This window comes from Marmota marmota, unplaced genomic scaffold, assembly GCF_001458135.2.
Source record: "Marmota marmota marmota unplaced genomic scaffold, marMar, whole genome shotgun sequence".
Classification (NCBI taxonomy): Eukaryota; Metazoa; Chordata; class Mammalia; order Rodentia; family Sciuridae; genus Marmota; species Marmota marmota.
The window spans coordinates 43,447,229-43,468,221 of record NW_026000229.1 but is presented as its reverse complement, the minus strand read 5'-3'; the positions used below and the strand labels follow the sequence as shown (position 1 = coordinate 43,468,221).

The 20,993-nt window shown below is 37.5% G+C and overlaps 1 protein-coding gene across 6 annotated transcripts in view; it reads left to right on the top strand.

The window, feature by feature from the left end:
• The window catches only part of Fmn1 (formin 1), a 399,662-nt gene that overhangs the window by 277,948 nt on the left and 100,721 nt on the right, over positions 1-20,993 (top strand). For all 6 annotated transcript variants that reach the window (XR_007343831.1, XM_048793077.1, XM_015480855.2 and 3 more), the window contains one exon: positions 5,286-5,406. Coding sequence is in view for 5 of the 6 variants with exons in the window: in XM_048793077.1 (XP_048649034.1) it covers positions 5,286-5,406 (121 nt within the window). In the remaining variant the exon portion in view is untranslated. The remainder of the gene's footprint in view (positions 1-5,285; positions 5,407-20,993) is intronic.

The following is a 20,993-nucleotide window of genomic DNA, read 5'->3' as shown; positions in this document are numbered from 1 at the left end:
AAACACATATACACACACACATATAGTAATTGTTGTCAAGGATGAGGAGAAATTGGAACACATGAACAATGTTGGTGGGAGGTGTAGATATTCTGGAAAACAGTAAAGAGATTTCTCAAAACATTAAAAATAGAACTACCATATGATTTAGCAATCCCACTTTTAGGTGTTTATCAAAAAGAATTTAAACCGGGATCTTGAAGAGTTATTTGCACTCTCATGGTCATTGCAGCATTATGAACAATAAACCAAGATTTGGAAACAACCTAAATGTCCATTAATAGATGAATGAGTAAAGCAACCATGGTGAATACTTACAATGTAACATTGTTCAACTGCAAAAAAGAAAGAAATCCTGTCCATGCTACAACATGGATCAACCTTGAGAACTTATGCTAAGTAGAATGTATTCCAATCACACATATTACATGGCCCATTTATATAAGTTTGTAAAGTACTTTAGGCTCATAGAAATAGAAAATAAAATGGTGCTTGCCAGGAGATGGGGGAAGACAAAAAAGGGGAGTTGAAATTCAATCAAAATTCAAATTTTAGTTGTATAAGATATGAAAAAGTTCTGGAGATAAATGTGTAACAATATTTTTTTTCTTCCCTCTCTCTTTTTAATTTTCCTGTACTGGCAATTGAACCTAGGCCAGGGCCTCATGCATGCTAGGCCAGAACTCCATCATTGAGCTACATTATCCCCAGTCCTTTTTTATTTTTTATTTTTATTTCTTATTTTGAGACAGGGTCTGGCAAAGTTGCTTGGGCTGACCTGAAATTTGAGATCCTCCTGCCTCTGTCTCCCAAGTCTCTGGAATTACAAGTGCATGCCATTACATCTGGCACAACAATATTGTACACATAACAACTTAAGATAATAGGTCTATGGTATATGGTTTTTTACTACAATAAAAAGAAAAAGTAACATGTACTCTCTACTGGAAATACTAGTTAAATTTTTTAATCAATCTTAGAAATTGACAAAATGATTTTAAATATTGTATGTGAGAATAATTGGACAAAACTTGATTAGGATTAAAAAATAACAGAATAATTTGTTCATATTTTTAAGTATAATGTAAAAATTAAAATGTGGAATGTTAGAATAATAGGTCAAAAAACTTGAAATGGAAAGGAAATCTCAGAAATGAACCCAATAAATGTGTTAAGTATGAGATAAATGAGTAATTTCAAGTAATTGGGAAGAGGAAGAAATTCAGTTTTCTCTTCTACCATATACCAGAGACCAAAATAAAATTTAAAGAACAAGAGTTAGATGTAAGAACAAAGAATGAAATCACAAAAGATATGTAAAAAAATATAGGTAAATAGTTTTCTGATCTCGGGGTAAAAAGTCCTTTCAAAGCATTCAAGCTAAAGCAGAAACCATAAAAGGTGAGAATTATAACTTCAAATTCATTAAAGCAAAAAAAAAATAATTTATAGTGGAAAAACTTTAGTATCTCAAAAATGACTTAAAGCCAACTTCTAAATAACATAGTGAGGAAAATATCTGCAACATAATTGATACTGAGCTATTTGGAAATCAATAAGAAAAAGATAACTTATTCCTTCTCATAAAAATATGACAAGAGACCCAGAAAATAATTTACAAAAGACAAAGCTATAAATTGCCCACTGGATATAGAAGGGCAATGTGAATGGATCAAACCTTTCCCAGGTCTTGAACCTGTAGTTAATCAGGTTATTCTCTGTTAGGGTTTCTGAGTCAAATGGGACTAGCCTGCCCTTGACTCACTAAACTATATATCCTCTAAAAGGGATCTTTACAAAAATCCTCATGAGTTGTTATGTGCTTATCATGCTACACAGGTGTGCTGAGCTAGCAGGGTTTTAACCTCACTATATCAAAAGTCCTAGAAATATGCATATTTTTTTTCTTTTTTTTCTTTTGGTGGTGCTGGGGATTGAACTCAGGACCTTGTGCATGGAAGACAAGCACTATACCAACTGAGCTATATCCCCAGCCTCTGCATAATTTTTCTAGGAATTTGTATCCTAAGGAAATAAGTATGGATTTGTGTCACTATCCTATTTATAGTAAATAATTTGTAATGACAAAATACTGGAAAATTTTTAGTATGTGTCTAATGGCTGAGACTAAGGTCAAATAAATTGTGCTAGAGTTATACAATGGAATAACATGTTTCTGTGGAAAGTGTATAGAGGAAAACTTGGTGGCATTTGAAAGTATTCTTGATCTGCTTTTAAATTACACGTGTGCATTTCAAAATTGTATGTGTGTATGTATATAGATATATATATATATATACACACACATATATAGTATAATCTCAAGTATGTTAATATAAATGTATATAAACACAGAAAAGAACTTGGAAAGATATATATTAATTTTTTTTTAATTATTTCTGGGTGTTAGGATTATAAGAATGTTTTTTTACTTATTTGTTTCAATGACTTAACATAGTGAACGTGTTATCATCTTATAAAGGGGAAAAAAACATCATCAAAAGTGATTTAGTCCAGAGCTGGGGTGGTAGCTCAGTGGTAGAGAACTTTCCTAGTACATATGAAGCACTGGATTCGATCCTTAGCACATCATAAAATAAATAAATAAATAAAGATATTGTGTCCATCTACAACTAATTTTTAAAAAAAATCATTTAGTCCAATCAATCCTACCTGCTCTTACCATGACATTTTTGTCCTGACTTTGGAAGGAAGACTGAAGCCCTCATTTGGGAAGCCTGGGGACATTTTTTTTTTTAGTCTTTCATGATAACATATCTGCTTTATGTATACATATGTAAAAGCACTATCTCCTATCATTGCTCCCTGAGATCCAGAATTCATGTTGGTCCTTTTTTAGTGTCTATGATATAAGGGTCCAAAAAACTGTTGCTGAGTTGGGTATATTGTAAATATCCACAGGACTGTGGAGAAATGATATCTGTAAAGAACTAGGTGTGAAGAGATGAAAGCTGAATTCTGGAGTAGAGAAATCTATTGAGCTTCAGAAAATTTAGAAACAGCAATCACATATGTATATACCCTAAGCTGACAATGTGGCAGAAGAACTGTCCTGAAGACTCTTTAGGAGGTAAAATTTCTAACACTAGATTAACAGATTTGCCTGGTAGTGTCTGCCTCTACCAACTTTAATGCATGGTGCAGAAAGCCAGAATTGGCCTATGAAATACAATTGTCGTGAAGAGAGCAGAACCTAATGGAACTGAATTCATGGAGGAAAATCTTATAATACCAAAAGTTGTAAATGTGGGATGGGCCCAGTCAAGGAAAAATAAGGAGTCTGCATTTGTGTGGTGCTCTCCTGGATTTTACCAAGCAAAATGCATTTCACTCAACGAGAGTGTGGAATTATGATTTATGAAGCCATCCTTTCCCACGAGGAGCAAGAGTGATGATGTTTGTGGTTAGTGGTGATGAGCAATTAGCTGAGGAAAGGTGGTTCCTGCTCCAGGCTTCCTGTCTCTCATGCCTAGTGTTAGGTCCAAGCCTAGGTCTGCGGAGGTTCAAGAAACCCATGAAAGTCATATCTTTTCAACTCTAATTGAGCAGCTTTCACAAGAGCTACTACCAGCCTTATTTCTTAGCAGCATTTTCTCTTTTTCGTAACTTAAAAAAAATAAATGTTGAAACCAGGGCTGAGTCTGATAATGACTTTGAAAAAGAGAAAGAGATATCATGCCCCAGTTCTTCCAGTGTAGATGACCAGGGGCTTTTGTGGTCAACACGTTAGTTGTTGTTTCATCTTAGCACTCAGACCAAGGGTGCTGCTCCCACTGCTTTTAAAGTACTAAAATAAATAGAGGAAGATGAAAATATATATAATGTTCAGATAAAATGAGGAAAACCACCATCTCCTAGATTCCCAAATGAAGGTAAAGGCCTTAAAGGGAAGGGGAGGGTCCAGGGGATTCTCAAAACAAGAAGAAAATATGGTTATAAATTAGGGTTCTCCTGTTAAAGGTACAGTTTTTCCAAAACAGCATTTTGCAGACAGCATTCACCAATTTGGTATTGATACACCAGACACTAAGAACAAGACCCAGTTCCTGCTGTGGAGGTGCCTGTCATCTAGTGGGGATGATATATGAGCTAACACCACAATTTTTTAATTAGTAGAGCAGTTAATATATGATAATGTAGTTTCAGGGCCTCTTGAAGTATAGGAGAGAAACATACAAATGCTGGGAGTTTGGGGAAGTCTTTGAGGAAGTGACATTTGTTTTGAGACGTGAAGGATGAATATGAACAAGAAGGTATGGGAAGGACTGGAAAGGGGCAGTTTTATAGACAAAGGCCTGGAGGCAAGAGACTATGGCCTTTCTACTGTTCATGGACGTTTGGAACAGGGAGTTGGGGATGGGGGAAGGCAGAAGTAAGGCTGGACATGTAGACAGAAGCCAGATCATAAAGTGCCTTGTAAAGCAGTTTTAAAGTTTGGAATTAGTCCTAATGGCAGTAGAGAAGATGGAATGTGAAGGAAAACTGGCAAAGTAGTGTGTGTAGAGACAGGAATAACTGAAGGCTGCCTAAGATATGCAAGATACAAAGCTTATATTAAACAATTCGGGAAGAAGGCAAGCTAGGCTGGAAGAGATATTTGAAGCTCAGCTTATGTTTCAGTGTGCCTGAAGATTTTGTCTTTTAAGATGTTTCTCAGCTAGGATTCTCTATCATGTATAGCTGTGGAGTTTGTTAAAAACCACGCCCAACATGTCCTCAGTAAATATCTACTAAGATAAACCAAACAACATTTGGAAAAGCTTTATATATACACAAAAAATTTGATCATGCCCACACTAGAACTTCAAGCTGCAGAGAAAGGTAGGTAAAAGCAAAGGGTGGGCTTCCCTTCTTCTCCAGTTCAACCCATTGGCATACCCAAGTGTGGGCTACCTAATCACTAGAGTGGGTAACTCAAATGGGACTGTAAATGTAACTTCTTTCATGCATTTTCCCATGCCTTGTTCCATGGGAATCGAGTGTCTAAGATTAAGACATACCTGGCAATTTCTCTTTGACTTACAAGGCAAAATAGAATGCATGACATGGCCATAGCTGACCTCAGTGCCAGTAAGACCAAAAATACATTGTGAGCTGTGAAAGTGCTTCAACGTAGCGAGTCCAAATATAGGAATAGCAGAGTGTTCCAATGATTCTTATTTAAACATGAAATTTTTAATTTTTTTACTGACCGGTGCTTTAGAATTTCACCTGAAAGTGATAACCAGGAAGTAGAATGTCCTTTTGTTTACCATATCTTTTAGGAAGCTGGAACTGAAAAGAGTGTTTTCCCCCTGCCTGAACCACAAGATTTCTTTCTGGCCTCCCAAGTCAAGTTTGAAGACCTCATAAAAGATTTGAGAAAACTGAAGAGGCAACTGGAAGGTAATAGGAACTGTTCTATTATGATGATAGCAGCTAAAATTGCTTTAAAAAAATGCCTCAAGAGAATTATTTATATCTGGCTCACGAGATGGAATTGTTAAAGAGTTCCATTATGATCCACTGCTGCCTTCATGGAACTTCCCATCTCTATTCACTGTTTGGAGGAACTATATTTCTGTATCTTTCTCTCTTATTAATGGTGATCATTTGCTTATTATGTCTACATTTTGTCATATCCACATTTTCTAACATTGAGTAGTTAAAACTTTAATAATAATGACAGCACCAACCATGTATTAAAAACTTCCTCTTATATCATTGTTGTAACAATCCTAATAAATAGGAACTACACTAACTCAGAAAAATTAGGCTTAGATAAGTTTTGTTCACACAATCAGTAAGAAGCAGATGTACTGAACTCTAATCAGGTCTATCCAATTAGAACCCATGCGTTTTCTTAGCTAGTTTCTTTCCTGCTTAATACATCTGCATCTATCTACGCACATGCATACACACACACAGGTCTCTGTGTATTTGATTTATGTATGAGTCTAATAATGATAATTACACTCTTGGCAAACATTCTCCTTTAGTTTATATTTTTAATTATTATTCAAAACAAAATGCTGAAAGCGCCTTCTTGGTTTTTTTTTTTTTTTTTTTAAACATGAAAGTAGGTCTCACGTGGACAGGAATTTTCCTTTGGCATTTTTAGAGTCTTATGTTTTCACTGTGAAGATATCTCCTTGTCCAGGAATATAAACCCTCACCTTGGAGTCTCTGTAAGTCCCCTGACGCGCTCCATGGAGGACTCAGGGAGCGTGTTAATGTGGAAATGGGGCTTGGTGTGCCAGAAGGCGAGCTTGAGGAAAAGGAGAGCTTCAACCAGGAATATTTTTACACTAAGACATAAAATAAACATTTTTAAAATGTTTATTGTGAAAGAGTGCTCCAAAACCTAAGTCTCAGGCTGAGAACAGCTTGGAAATGGAAGCAGAGTAGGAAAGATCTGCTCCCGGTGGCAGAGAGAGCCATTTAGTTTTTTTTTTTTAACTTTGGGCATAAAACTTGCTTAAATAAGGATAGTGGTTACAAGTGAATATTTTTACCTTGTAAATTATTTTTAAAGTGTGTGGGCTTTTTTTTTTTTTTTTTCTCCTCCTGTTGATGTGGCTGAGAGAGTGACTTCAACCAAACAAATATACTTTGTTCAGGAATATGATATAGGAACTTATGGTCATTTTTATCAATCTCTTGAAGAACTGAGAGTTTTATCCTTGTCTAAGGCAAGGAGCTTGATGTGTCTCATAATAAAGCAGAGTAGACCATCACATAGAAGGTTTTTTCCTGTCCCTCTATGATGGCAGAATTAGGGCCCAGACCAATCCTCAGGAAAGCAGCATTAGCTATGCTGAGGAAGAGCCATTGTTTACACCTTGGGCAGGATCTGAATGCCCATCTCCTGTCTCTTTGCCCCTTATAAAACCCTTGGCCTGACCCCTGTGTAGATTTCTGAGAAGAAACCTGATCTCTGTTTGATCTTTCCCCTTCTCCTTCCAGGGGCTGCCTCCCCATGACATCCTTGTGAGTTTGATGATAAATAGTAAAGGGGTAAGAAGTGTGAATGAGGGGGAGAGAGGGGCAGGGTTTCCCCAAGGCCCTTGCTTTGGTACACCCCATTTCATCTTAGAGACTCTCAAGTGTCATTCTGGATCTCTCAGTACTCAACTGACACTGTCCTCAGCCGATTTTAAGGAAATACAAGAGCTTCTGAGGCTGGTGGAGCTGCCTTAGGAAAGAAAATGGAACATTGTCTCAGTTATTTTTCTTCTTTGAACGGGGACTTCTCCAAAAGACACGAAATACAACAGAAGTAAATGAGGAAAGGACTCCCTCCCACCCCACACACATTGAATATTTAAACAAAAAACGCCCTGCTAATCTTTAGAGATGCCAGTGTTTTTAACACATGAAAGGTACCCAGTAAATATTTAAAGAAAATACAGACCCTGGGTTCTCTAATGAATTTCTTTTTCTTCTAAATACCATCTGGCAAGATGGCCAGAATCCTGGCGGTCCGTTTCATCTCACATCTCCATTCAGGTTTCACCTCCTTTTCCATAAGGCCTCAGTGTGAACCAAGATTGAATGTTTAATTGAAGAGGACATAATTTTCACACATACAGCAAAGATTTGATGAGGCTTTGAGGTTTATTGTAGCCATTAAAGTGTCGTAGCTGCTGGCAAAATCCCAGAAAATGTCTAAAGCTAAACCAGATGTGATTAGCAAATTTCAAGAAGCATCAGGCCCTAGTTCTTTAGCAGCCATGACCCTTTAGAAGAAACTTTTTTTGAGTAGTATTAATCACATCTAAATAGTAGGGTGTGAATTAACTTGAGGTTGATGGTCATACAGATGTCACCGAGAGGTACAAAAGTTGCCAATCAGCATCTTTCAGAGAGACAAACTTCTAATAGCATCTTTATGCAAGTAAGAAATTGATAATAGTAATAGCTACAATTTTTGTGTGATTATTATTTTTCAGATGCTTTACATATATCATCTCTCTTAATCCTTACAATGACCCACCCTATGGAGCAGATACAATTTTTGACCTCTCACAGTTTAAGGAAGCTAAAGATCATAGTGCTCAAGCCTGGCCTAGTGATGATCTATCCACATTTTTAAACTGGATATGACTCGGTACTGTAACCTATCCTGCCTCTGGCCTAGAAGTCTTCTTAACATGTTGGAAAAGAGAACAGAGAGGTGTATTTAAAGCATAAAACTCTATGAAGAGACAGATGACAGAGAGTTGCTAAAAGGCATGCACACTCCTAGAAATACATATGTAAACTCTCAGAAAAGACAGATACAGGGACGAACTTAATTTGGGTTGGGAATAGAGCTGGAGAGAAGTATAAGATAGATGGGTCTTGAAGCCAATAGATAAACAGTATTGTGTAGGATTAAGAACAAAGGCTTTGGAATCAAATGTGTATTATTTACTGATTTGATGAAAGTCAGATCTTGTAAGTACCATAACCATAAAAAAATGTTCATTTTGGGGGGCTGTGTCTGGGGGGGGGATAGCTCAGTGGTAGAGCCCATACTTAGCATCCACAAGGTCCTGGATTCAATCTCCAGTGCCAAGAAAACAAAACAAAAATATTTATTTTCTCACTTGTAAAATGGGAAGATATGGTACCTGCATCATAGGAAAGAATGAATGCACAGTTTCTTCCTGAGAGAAACTTCCATAAAGCTGAGGAGGGTGTGTGCCTTGAACCAGAAAGTTTGCAAGCTACAGCATTACCCATGCTGTTAAGAGTCCAGTTGGCTGTGTTTTTGGAGCATCTAATTCCAGAGAACTGTGCTCCTTCTCCGCATTGTGAAGACAGAACCAAATCCTTGAGGTTGGGGACTTGTTCCATGTTTTCTTTATTTTACTCCACATCCCTTAATCAGACAATGATTTTGATTTCACTGGTACTGTGCTGTTTTAAGGAATAATTGAGAAATCACAAACCACAGCAATAGTTTCTTTCTTACTCACCCTTGTTTGCTGGCCTTGTTTTCATTCACTCAAGGTATTTTACCAACTCGTATGTGGTAGGAAAAATAATGGCTCCCAAGGATGCCCACACCTGAATCCCTAGAATCTGTGATTATGTTGCCTTACATGGCAAAAGAGACTTTGCCAGTGTGGAGATGGGAAGATTATTCTGGCCTATCCAAGTGGATCTAATCTAATCACATGAATCTTTAAAATGAGCTTTTAAAAGCTGAAGACTTTCCCTGGCTGTGATCAGAGGGAGATATAACTACAGAAGAATGATCAGAGGGATGCAGTGTTGCTGGCTTTGAAGATAGAGGAAGTGGGCAATGAGCCAAGGAATGTGGGAAGCCTGTAGAAATGGAAAAGGCAAGCAACAGATGCTCCCTCAAGTCAGCAGAAGGCTCTGCATACAGCCCTGTCAACACCTTGATTTTACTCAGTGAGACACATGTCAGACTTCTAACACAGAATTAGAAGATATATTTGTGTTGTGTTAAGCCACTTAGGTTTGTTGTAATGGCAATAGGAAATTAATACACCTTCTTTCTGACTGTGCCAGTTAATACTGGCCACCTAGAGCCTCCAGCCCCCCACAACTTTGTCAAGACACATAGGATTCTTCAAGTAGTAACCCTCACAAATACTATAGGAAATGTGAATTGACGCTCTTCCAAAAGAAATCTATTGGCAAACAAAATTGGAATTTTCATGTACTGTAATCATTTGGTAAGGATTCACAGTTCACATCAGTTTGTAAATGAGTCTGGAAAGTTCTATATTTAAAAAAAAAATGTGAATGTTTAACTCTGTTTAACATTTACCAACATAAAGCAAAAACACATTGGTTTTCTTTCTTGAAACAAATTACTGACCATATATGCAAAAGGCAGTTTAAGAAGAAAGGATATTGATATTTCTGTCAAACTTTTAAGATGAAGAAAACAGTTTTTGGTTAAATGGTCATTATTGAATGACCTTATTAGAGTGTCTGAAATGAACAACTGTGGCCTTTGCTCAGTAATGTTGCCCTTAATACCCGCTTGGCTACACTGAGGAGGCAAGTAATGGTAGCCTTACTGAGTTTGTTATACCTGTAAACAAATACAGTAAATGACATTCAAAATAAATGACACATTCAAAATAAATGACACTAATGGAATTCAAAATTAATGTAGTATCATCTCCCCCAAATACACATTGGTTTGACATAATCCTATTATACTATTGATCATGAAAAATTCATTCAGGCTATGAAAATAGCAAAGCTATATTTTTTAATTGGTAAATTAGATGGAACTCTTTAGAGAGGTGTGGAAAAGTTACCATATTCTATAAAACTTAACTAAGAATACAGTATAGCTAACAGTAGTTACTTGGCATCCTCTTCCATTAAGGCTGAGTTACTTAACAAACTGTTTACTAAATCTTTCTTTGAAAACTACATATTATTAGCCCTGTTATCACATACAAATTGGTAAAATGTAATTAGTAGTTAATCCTCAGTGTAAGATACTCACAAACTTTTTCGAGAATTTTGGCCGAGATACAATTTCATGTGTATCTTAAGATAATTCTGATGATGTCTTTTTCTCTAAATATTTAAGACTATATACTTGAACATGTTCTTTTCTATGTACCATTTAGAAATATTTAGGAATATACTTACACAGTTATGTAAAGGCAAGACTCTCTGTTGACTTTTTTTGATATCTGTTATCACTCTATAAATGTTTATCCCAGAAATGTTTATCCTAAAGTGTTAACTCTTTTAAGACTTTCCAAAATAAGATGCTGAATGAAATGCATCAGCCAGGCATTCAACAAACGTTAAAATCTTCAAAATTTGAAGAGTGGTGATATTTTTAGACAAATTCATGTTGAATTAGATCTGTCACATCAACAGGCATTATAAATCCCTGTGTCCTTATTTCATGGCACACCCAGATTAGTCCAGGACCATCCAGTTGAACCTTTGTTTTATACAGGGTTTAAACCTTTATAAAAGGTTTGAGCCTTCTATCTCAAAATCTAACCTATAGGAAGTATAAATTCATATACAAAACCAACTTCAAGAAAGAGATTTCCCTTTTTGTAGCTCTTCTGTAATCAATTCATCTTCCACATGAAGATAACAGATTGCATCCATTGATTTAACTCTACTCTTTTCCAAAGGCTCACCAAACAATGAAACAACTTTCATAATTTAAATTGTTGTTTATCACCATCCTCTGTGAGGGCCTGTATAGTAGAAATAGTTTAATTATTTGAATATGTGTGTGTAAGAATTAAAATTTGGTCAAAAACAGAAATGATAATCAACTCTCAGTTATAGGCAGCTAGATTGGCGGGACTCAGGATTTGCCATGGTTTTTGAAAAGTTAACGTTTTAAACCGAGTTTCACTGAGTTAGTTAAGCTGTTTGCATGTTGGACAACCTCATCTGTTCAAAACCACAAGGTAGGAACAATCATCTTTGCCATTTAGCTCATTTTTAACATATTAAAAAATTTAAGTGTCTGGGTCAATAAATTGCTGAAAATAGTATTAAAGAGGTGCTGAAAGAGGGGGCCATGTGGGGTGGGGTGGAGACTCTGAGCACTGATGGAAAAGGGAAGCCACCTGAGGAAGAGTTGGTATCTCAGCAATACCAGCAGGTCAGGGGCCTACTTAGCAGAAACAGGGCCACACATCATAGAGCACTTGATCTTGCCCTTCAGAGGTTCTGTTTTCGTTTTGATTTGAGATTGGGTGTGTTGTTCTTCCCTCTTCCTGTTATTGCAGCTAATGAAGACTTGACTGCAGGAAGTAAGGAGGAATGCTAATAACTGGTTTTGTCAATCTGCTGATGGATATTCAAGTTTGTGTCAGCTTAGGAAATGGGAAGAATTCTCCGCTCTCTTTCCCTGCCCAGTTATTTAATGTGTTTGCCTCATCACCCACCTCCCTGACTCTCAGCTCTCCTACAGTCACCTTGTCCCCTCCTCAATAAGGATCAATGTATCTCTCCACCTGTTTGTTGTAAGGACGGCCATTGTCGATTCAGTCGGTACTGTGAAGCCCAACACAGAATTTAAGATAGGCAATTTTCTGTTGATATTATCTTCAAGAGCAAAGGAAACAATTTAAAGGTGGTCTGTCATGCTGTTTCTTACCTTTAAGGTTGCCACATTTATTAAATAAAATATTAGAGGCCCAGGAAATTTGAATTTCAGATAAATTAAGAATTGTTTTTAGTAAGTGTGACCTAGCATAGCAGAAAAATTTAATTGAATATGCATTTGTTCTTTAAGCTATGGGAGTGCATACCTTTGGTAAACATACAAAAATCAAATTCAAAATAACAATAAACCAAGTATTTTGTCAGTACTTATTTGTTTATTTAAGTTTCAGTGGAAGAGGCTGGTATGTTGAAAATGGTGCTGGATTGGGATTAGGACATTTAGGTTTAAAGTTTAGTTCTGCCATTTACTAGCTGCATGATGAGCTATGCAACCTTGACCAACAGCTTAACCTCTGTGAATCTCCCTTGAAACAATGGAGATGATCAGACTTCTCTACCCTACCTAGCTTAAAAGGAGTGTTGGCAGGGCCAGGAAAGATGGTGGAGATGGTGTCCAGGGAAGTTCCTCAGGCGCTGGAGGTGCTTAACCTCACTCCTGCACCATGCAGTTTGCAGTGTGCATCCTGGAAGGGAGAAGGGGGAGCTGGTCCATTAGGGCAGATCAGGCTCATTCATCACCTTTTAGGAAGCTCCAGAAGACACAACTTGAATGATTATTGACCATGCCTAATTTATTAGCTCTTTCCTCCTCCACAGCCCATTTGCCCATGGCAGCAGTTTACTGAGTCTGAACTCTGGTAGGAGACTGGATACATTAGCCAGAGTCCTGACCGTGTTGCCATGGTGTTGAAAATATTTAGTTTCGCAAGCAAAGTTTTAGAAATCATTTTTTAAAAACTTTGATATGATTTATTTTTGTGAAATGATTTCAACAAAACAGACTTTAAGGAACTGGGATAAATATTTCAGAAAGGCAGTGGGTGTAAAATGCTGAACAGTGTGGTGACTTGTGATGCAAAGCATTCAATTAAGTGCAGCATGGTGGGTAAAGGTCACACGTTTCCCAAATGGAACGCCTTCAAAGACAAATTGTACAGAAGGGAGAGAGGATACGGAAACTGAAACTTGATTCATCTGTTAATTAATGGAAGAAGTTAGAGTTTTCCTTTGAAGCCATGACCGTGGCATCTCTAGGTGGGAAGGGTGAGTTATGTCGTCCTGGTTTCTTCCTCTCCATTTGCACTCTGTATTTCCACCTGCCAATTATAAATCAGCATGATTAACAGAAGTTATTTTGTTTGTTTTTTCCTTTGAAAGAAACATAAAATATGAAAATAGAAGCTACTGTTTTGGAAAAGTCTGAATCAGAAGTCCTGGAGTCACATTCTTGTGTCACAAGCTGTTATAAGCTTGGACAGGTCATTTTATCCCCCCACATCTCAGCATCTCTGCTCCAATGACTTTTGAGAGGATTTACCAGGATCATATGAAGGAAATCCCTTTGCCAGAATATAAGTAAAATGGGTAATACTTACCCTTTGATTCCCCTGTGCCTTTCTGTTGACTTCCCATCCCTCAGCAGGTCCTGTTGACTTACCTTCAAATTGTGCCATGAGTCCATTCCTCATTACCATCTCCACACTGTGTTTCTCATCTGAACTACCTGCTCCTCACTTGGCCATAAGGGACTCCTAGCAGGTTTCCCTGCATCCACTCCTGCCCTCCCTTTAATCTAGTGTCCACTCACCAGACAGGTCAAAGCACCTTGCTATTTTGTGTTCATTGTAATTTTTACCAAATCCAACCTCATATCCTTGCCATTCAAGTTCTACCTTGACACTTCCGCCTTTCCAGCCTCATTCCCTCCATCCATTCCCTCCTCCCACTAAATTCCACCCACACAGGCCTTCTTTGTGTTCCAGCCCAATGACCTTGTTTCTGCCTTAGGACCCCTGCAGCAGCTACTCCCTCTGCCTACTGGATTAGAAGATGATTGTGGTGGGTTGGTAGGGTAGCACGTTTAGAAGGATAGCTGCTAGATGATTTTGAAAGAACATTCCCTCTCTGAGTTTCTACAGTTATTATTATTATTGCTGTGCTATTTCAATGTGTTCTACAATTTTCCTTATTCAGTAAGGATTATTTTGTTCCTTCCTAGACTTAGTCCATCAGAAGAACTAAAAATTCTAGGAATCCTAAATACTCACAGAATATAAAAGTCAACCATAAAATTATATGTCTTGGATCTCAGGTATTATATTTATATAAAAATTTGTTTTAGTTGTAGATTGACACAATACCTGTATTTTATTTATTAATTTTTTTTTGGTGCTGAGGATCGAACCCAGTGCTTCACACATGCTAAGCAAGCACTCTACCACTGAGCCACAACCCCTGCTCCTCAGGTATTTTTTTTTATAAATGAGTTTCATAATCTGCTATTTAATTAATTCATGACTTGCATTGATACCATCTAAAAGTAATTTTTATGCAGTATAGCTCTTTCTAGTGTGGTCAGTAAATGGAAAAAAATTTGGCCAAAATTAGGAATCATAGAAAATGATACTGATATTACTTTATCTTTTCTTCTAAGGCCAGTTAAATATAGCATTCTTTGTCAGTCTTTTGAAGAAAGAATGAGACCTTTTCCTGAATTGTGCCTTTTTTGGAGATACAGGTTTTCTTGCAAAGTTAGTATAGAGAGTTCTCATTATGGTTCTTACCCAGTTTCTCCATTGTTAATATGGCATATTGCCATGATTATAGATGTCAAAACCAAGAAACTGGCATTGATACTTACTAACTCTAAACTCAAGACTCCATTTGTATTTCATGATGTTTTTCCATCCATATCTTTTTCAATCCCAGGATTCAATCCTGAGTACCTCACTGTTCCATATCTCCCCAGTCTCCACTGATCCCCATGCCTATGTTTGTCTGCAATCTTTTATCTTTTTCATTTACACTTATAGAAATAGTACTTTTCCACAGTTATTTACCTATGGTTTCCATCAAGTAATGAAATTATATAAATACAATAAAAATAACAAATGACATAAAAGGTTTGGAGACAATACGAGTGCCCTTGGTAAGGATTCTACTCGGTGAAGAATTGCCCCAGGAATTGAGGGAGCAACCTGCCAGCTTTTAGCGTACCATCAGAATCAGGTAGGAGAAATGGAGGAGTATCTCAGCAAGTTCATTAATGGTGTCCTATATTTGCCATTCAAGAAAAGAAAAAGGTGTTCATATGGATTTTTTTAAAGATTTTTTTTTAATGATGGACACAATATTTATTTTTATGTGGTGCTGAGACTCAAACCTAGTGCCTCACATGTGGAAGGCAAGCGCTCTACCCCAGCCCTATTCATATGGTCTTCATGGTGATCCTTTATCTGTGTGTACAGCTTTATCCTTTGATATAAGTAGGGCAGGCATATGCAACGGAGAAAACTGAAACTCTGAGATGGGAAGCAGTATGGCCAGGATCATCCAGCCAGCATATAACTCAGGTCTCCATTGCTAAGCCAGTTGCTCAAGCTATGGACCATAAACTTGTATCACACTGAAACATTTTCTTTACAGAAATAGATTTCTGGGTGGATTTGTGAATGTCAAACTATTTTCCTGCCCAAGTAAATTGTGTATCTTATACTCTACGGAAGAGTCACAGTCCACAAATGGATTCTTTTCATGTCAGACAACCAAATGAGTGAAGGTAAAGGAAGACCTTCAGTCAGAGGAAAGAGGGTAGGTAGGAGTTTTGCCCAAGGACTCAGATTTTAGCATCAGTGTTGCTCTTGGATGGGGGGCAAGGATTGCAACTCCACTCTTTAGGAACTCATGGAAAGATCAGTGTGACTTTCCTGGGAACTGTCACTACTGGTTCAGGTCTCTGCCATGCCACTTAATAACCTAACTTCCTGATAAGCCTATTCCCATTTAAAAGGAAGGAGTCCCTACAGTGGCATTTGGTGATGTTTAGCTTACATCTGCCTGATTCCTGACAGTTCATGAGGAACTTCCACAGGTGGCACACATTTTTTCTAGAATTGCCCTGTAGATGGTGAAGGTAGGAGGCATGATGGCACAAGACCAGGGTGTCGGACACCCCCGGGTCCAGATTCCAACTCAGTGACTACTTATCCTCATCTAAAAATGGGGACAATGGCAGATGTGAGCTTGTAGGAGTCTTACATGAAGTAAAATGAAATGACAGAAAGTCCATTGAGGTCTAAAACACTTTTGGTCATTTAAGGGCAATTCGTTTTAATCATGGATTGAGAACTTGGAATAGTTTTCAGGGACTTGTTGGACACAGGGATGAATGACAGTATGTGCAAGTCAGAGTGGATGGCCTGGTACCATGAGGCCAGTCACATTCCTTGTGCAGTAACATACAGAATGAGGAAATGCCAAAGGAAAATCCATAATGGCTAATGTGCTGAACCTGCTCATGGGACTCCATTTTTTACATTGCTTTTCTGGAGCATTTTAATGGTCTTTAAAAACATCATCGAATATCTGGATATAAGAAAAATCTTCAGAATAGGAGGAGGAACTTGTTTGACCTTTTCAATCAGTTTATTTTTCAGCAAATGTTTATTCTAAGCACTGAGCTAACTGCTAATTTTAAATAAACTTACTGAAATATCAAGTCATTTATAAACACATTTTAAGAGCAAGTATTAATCCCACTTTCTAGGGGACAAATTTATTCCTACTTACATTTTTTATTTCTCTTTTGCTAGGAACAGGAATCAGATTGTCCCTAAGAACAGTGACCTCACTTGCCAATCAGATAGTGGGGGAAAGGTACACAGCTTACCCTCCAGCTGTACTGCATTGCAGATTCACAAAAATATTTCAAAGCCCTTCCTGATCATGGTCCCATGGACAGAATTCACAAATATTTGCTGCCTCCAGTGTCAAGAGATTATGTACCTTGGATTACAAATGCCTAATTATGCTTTTCAATCTAGGATGAACCTATATCTTATATTTCCACTGAGCCCAAAATGGAATATTTTTAAGCTGGGGTTGGGTTTTTAAACTGATGTGTACATTTTATGTATTATTTTCATCTTTAACATTATTGTAAAATTAATTGTGAATCGTAATCAATTGGCTCCTCAATTTAATGGGGCAAAACTAAAAAGGAAGCTAATCTTCTATGAACAGGTAAATAACTGAGTATTATAGTAAGTACCTGGTTCTTCTTGAAGAGAGAGATTCCCGGGGCTCCTCAGGCCAGCAGGAGAGAGCTTGAATGGCCCTCCCTTGCCTTTAAATTTTATCTCTTAGGCTCATTAACATCAGATCCAAAGACTTCGGAGAATGTACTAAGCATTCCAGAATCTATTCTATTTAGCCTCCCTTAGAGGATACTGTTTGTCCTCATTTTAGCTGTCTTCTTCTTCCCAGCATCAGCCCTGCCCAGAATTCCCCCTTTCTTCTGACAGTCTTCACCCTTCCTGACACACTTACACCATGCACATCACATGTAGCCGTGAGATAGCCTCCTATTCAAGATTTCACCAAGTCATCCTCTCTAACCAGACATGGCCTGGGATGCAAACTCCCATGGGCTGCTGGACCAGTGACTCTCCCTGCGTCATAACTCAAGGGTGAGGTAGGATCAATGACAGGTTTACAGGGGAGCATGGCTTTAAATAGCTGAGGTCAGTGTCTGGAGGCTTCCCGTTAATACCACTAACAGTGTCCAACAAGCAAGACCATTGGCCACTTTGTTACCCACTCTAAACTATTTCTGATCTTCCAACTCTATTTTCAAACACATCCCAACTCCCAGCAAATTGACAATGCAGCTCTCTTTATGTGAAGCCTTGTTTATAGGCCACAATTCTCCCGACAGATTTACAAGTGTCTGTGGAGTTTTAAAAGACGATTGCTTAACAGGCATTAAGTGAGACACATAGGACTGTGTAAATATTTTAGCTGGAATAGGGGATTTTTAAAATTGTCTGAGCCAAATATTGCATTAAATCTGAAGACAGTGGCAAACTGATTAGCTTTCATTGCCAACTTCAAGCTTTGCCAGCAATTCCCGTAGCCAAGACGAGACACCAGAATCCATCCACCAGTTTAGGTTGTGTGTTTTTAAAATAACTTTCCATCCTTTTTCTTTTCGCCTTCTGTCTTTCCATCTTTTCTCCTTTATTTCCTCATGATCCATTTAGATATAAGCACTTTCCAGAGTAGAAAATTACAGTGAATGTGACTAACCAGGACAGGCTGAAACACAGAATGGGCTCAGAGGTCAGAGAAACCGTGGAGAGCTTGCAGCTGTCCTGACTGAGCAGTGTGGATGCAGGTTGCTTTTTGCAAATGAGTTTGTGTTTCTTAATCACTGGCCTCTTTGTAGCCAGCTGTTGCTCTGCTGAAAGGAAAATAGTTCTAAGATCAGCATTGCTGCCTTTTACAGATTTGCTTGAATCATACAGAGGCAAGCCTGTTGCCTTTAGGATTTGTATGTGCAGAGATTCTGTCGCCTAGTTCAAATATGAATTGCCACACAAATAAGCTTTTTTACTCGAGAAGACGTGTTTGCTACCAAAGCATTCATACAGGAAAATCATTTTCCCGAATTAAGCAGTAAGAGAGCTGTTTTGCTCTACCTTAGGTGTGATTTCTGGGGGAGTGAGCATCCCTTCTGGAAAGTGCCGCTCTACCTTTGGTGATTCCTTCAACAACCTCAGAGTTTCACTAATGGCGTGTGTGTACTTCTTGAAGCAGAACTCCATGGACCGCTCGAAAATGGAGGTTCTACCTATTCTTCTCAAATATCTTGGATTGTATCATGCTTCCAGATCATTCCTTGATGTTGTTGATCAGCAAGTATGAACATCCTAAAATTATATTTAAAAATATATTTAATTATACTTACGTGTACTTTAGAAATCTGAGCTTTTGATGCAGATTTATCTGTAGACAGCCCTCAAATTCAGTTAGCTCCATTGATATTGACAGTAGCATAATTTACATCTAAATTAAATGTGAGACATTAGGGCCTTTTAAAAAAAAACTGGTTTTTTTTTTGGGGGGGGGGCTGGGGTTGTGGCTCAGAGGTAGAGCACTCGCCTGGTGCGTGCAAGGCCCTGGGTTCAATCCTAGCACCACATAAAAATAAATAAATAATTGCTGTCATGTATGACTAAAAAAAAATAAAAATAAATCATATGGTCAAAAAATAAATAAATAAATAAAAATAAAGGCATTGTGTACAACTAAAAGAAATTTTTTTTTTTTTTTTTTAAAAAGCTGCTTTCGTGAACAGACCTCAAACCTACTTTTATGTCCTGGTCAATTCAGATTATTTTATATTAACCTTTGCATATCACCAGTTCCCATCCATGCTTGAGTAAATTACTTCTTGAGTTGTCCATTCTGGAAAGTGATCACTTTGAGTACATTGCCCACAGTGCCTGACTCCAGGGCAAGACACCACTCCAGCTTGTGTGACCCAGTCACCTCTACAAAGAGGCACAGAAGACACATTCTCATTTTTTAAAATCCCTCTACCCCGTCCTCATTCACGTTGTAATTTTGCCCTTGGTTATGCCCAAATCAGTTTGGCTACTGTGTATTGAGAAAAAAGAACTTTCTTATTTTATTCATAATTCCACTTCTTGTATCCTAAAGAAGAAATCCTGAACTCAGAATTAGTTTGTGTGGACATGGATGTGACTCACAGCCTGACACACTGTCAGAACAAGGTAGAAAGGGCTTCCCTACCCAACTGTAGGGGAATTAAGTGAATCCAGTGCATACAAAAGTTTCATATGACAGTGAATTACAATGTTTGTAGGTTTTTGTAAATCTGAGCAAGAATACATGCAATATTAGCAGAAAGAATAAAAATGGAAGCATTTCCTTGTCAAATATAAGCATGTAAAATCATATGTAAAGGCAATTATGGAGGATCCAGGGCTGAGTCCTAGATGCAGGGCAAAAAAAAAAAAAAAAAAAAAAAAAAAAAAAAANATTGGATTTCCTTGTTTCTTACTATTGCTAGACTATGAACTACTGACATTTTTAGAGCAGAAATACAGGTCTCATTATATACTTCTCCCCAATGTTTGGCACAATGGCAAATAGCAGGTACTTAAAAAATATTTTGAGTGTGGGTATATTTGCAACCTATATGTACTCATAGTAGGGCAATCTTAGAGCAATTTATGTCAATATCTCATATCCGCAGAAATAAAGCTATTCAGAAGATTCTAAAGAAAGAGCATTGAAGGGATGCAGGTGGAACCTCTGCCTGCTTGTGAGGTGTCTTTGTTCTGTACCAGGTCCAAACTCAAAATTCAGCCCTTCTTTCATGTTCCACACCTGCACCAAGCAGTATGAGTTCTAAAGGTTTGACAAAGCTGTCCTCCTTGTCTCTCTGTATCCATCTCCCCTCTTACAGAGATCCAGACTTCTCCCTCTTTTGTGAAAGATAGCATTTCTTTTCTTTAAAGCAAAGAATTGGGTAACACCTACCCAAGCACTCATGTGGAAATGGTGGAGTGCTTGACTACAAGAATTTGTCAAAGATTTTTGTTTCTAATAATGACTTTTCCAATAATGGCTATTCTAAGATTTTTTAATCTAGCTTTTGCAATTAAAAAAATGTTATCTGAATTAATGAATGTGAGTGAAAGTGGTATGGTATTCGGTCTCCTTGTGTTTTTTTTCTGACCCCTCCATCCACCTGCATTTTAGCAAAATAAATTAATACACATGTATAATACAAAATGGAGAGAAAGATTGTTCCTGTATCTTTGTGTATATGTGTGTGTGTATGTATACATATATACACCTACTAGAAAAAAATTTATTTTATTATATTAAAATTATTGGATTTCCTCTTGGGAAAGAGGCAACTACTCTCTAAAATCAGAGCTAAATTGTTCAATATGCAAACAGTACTGCATGTGGATAAGTTTCTCTCCCTTTAT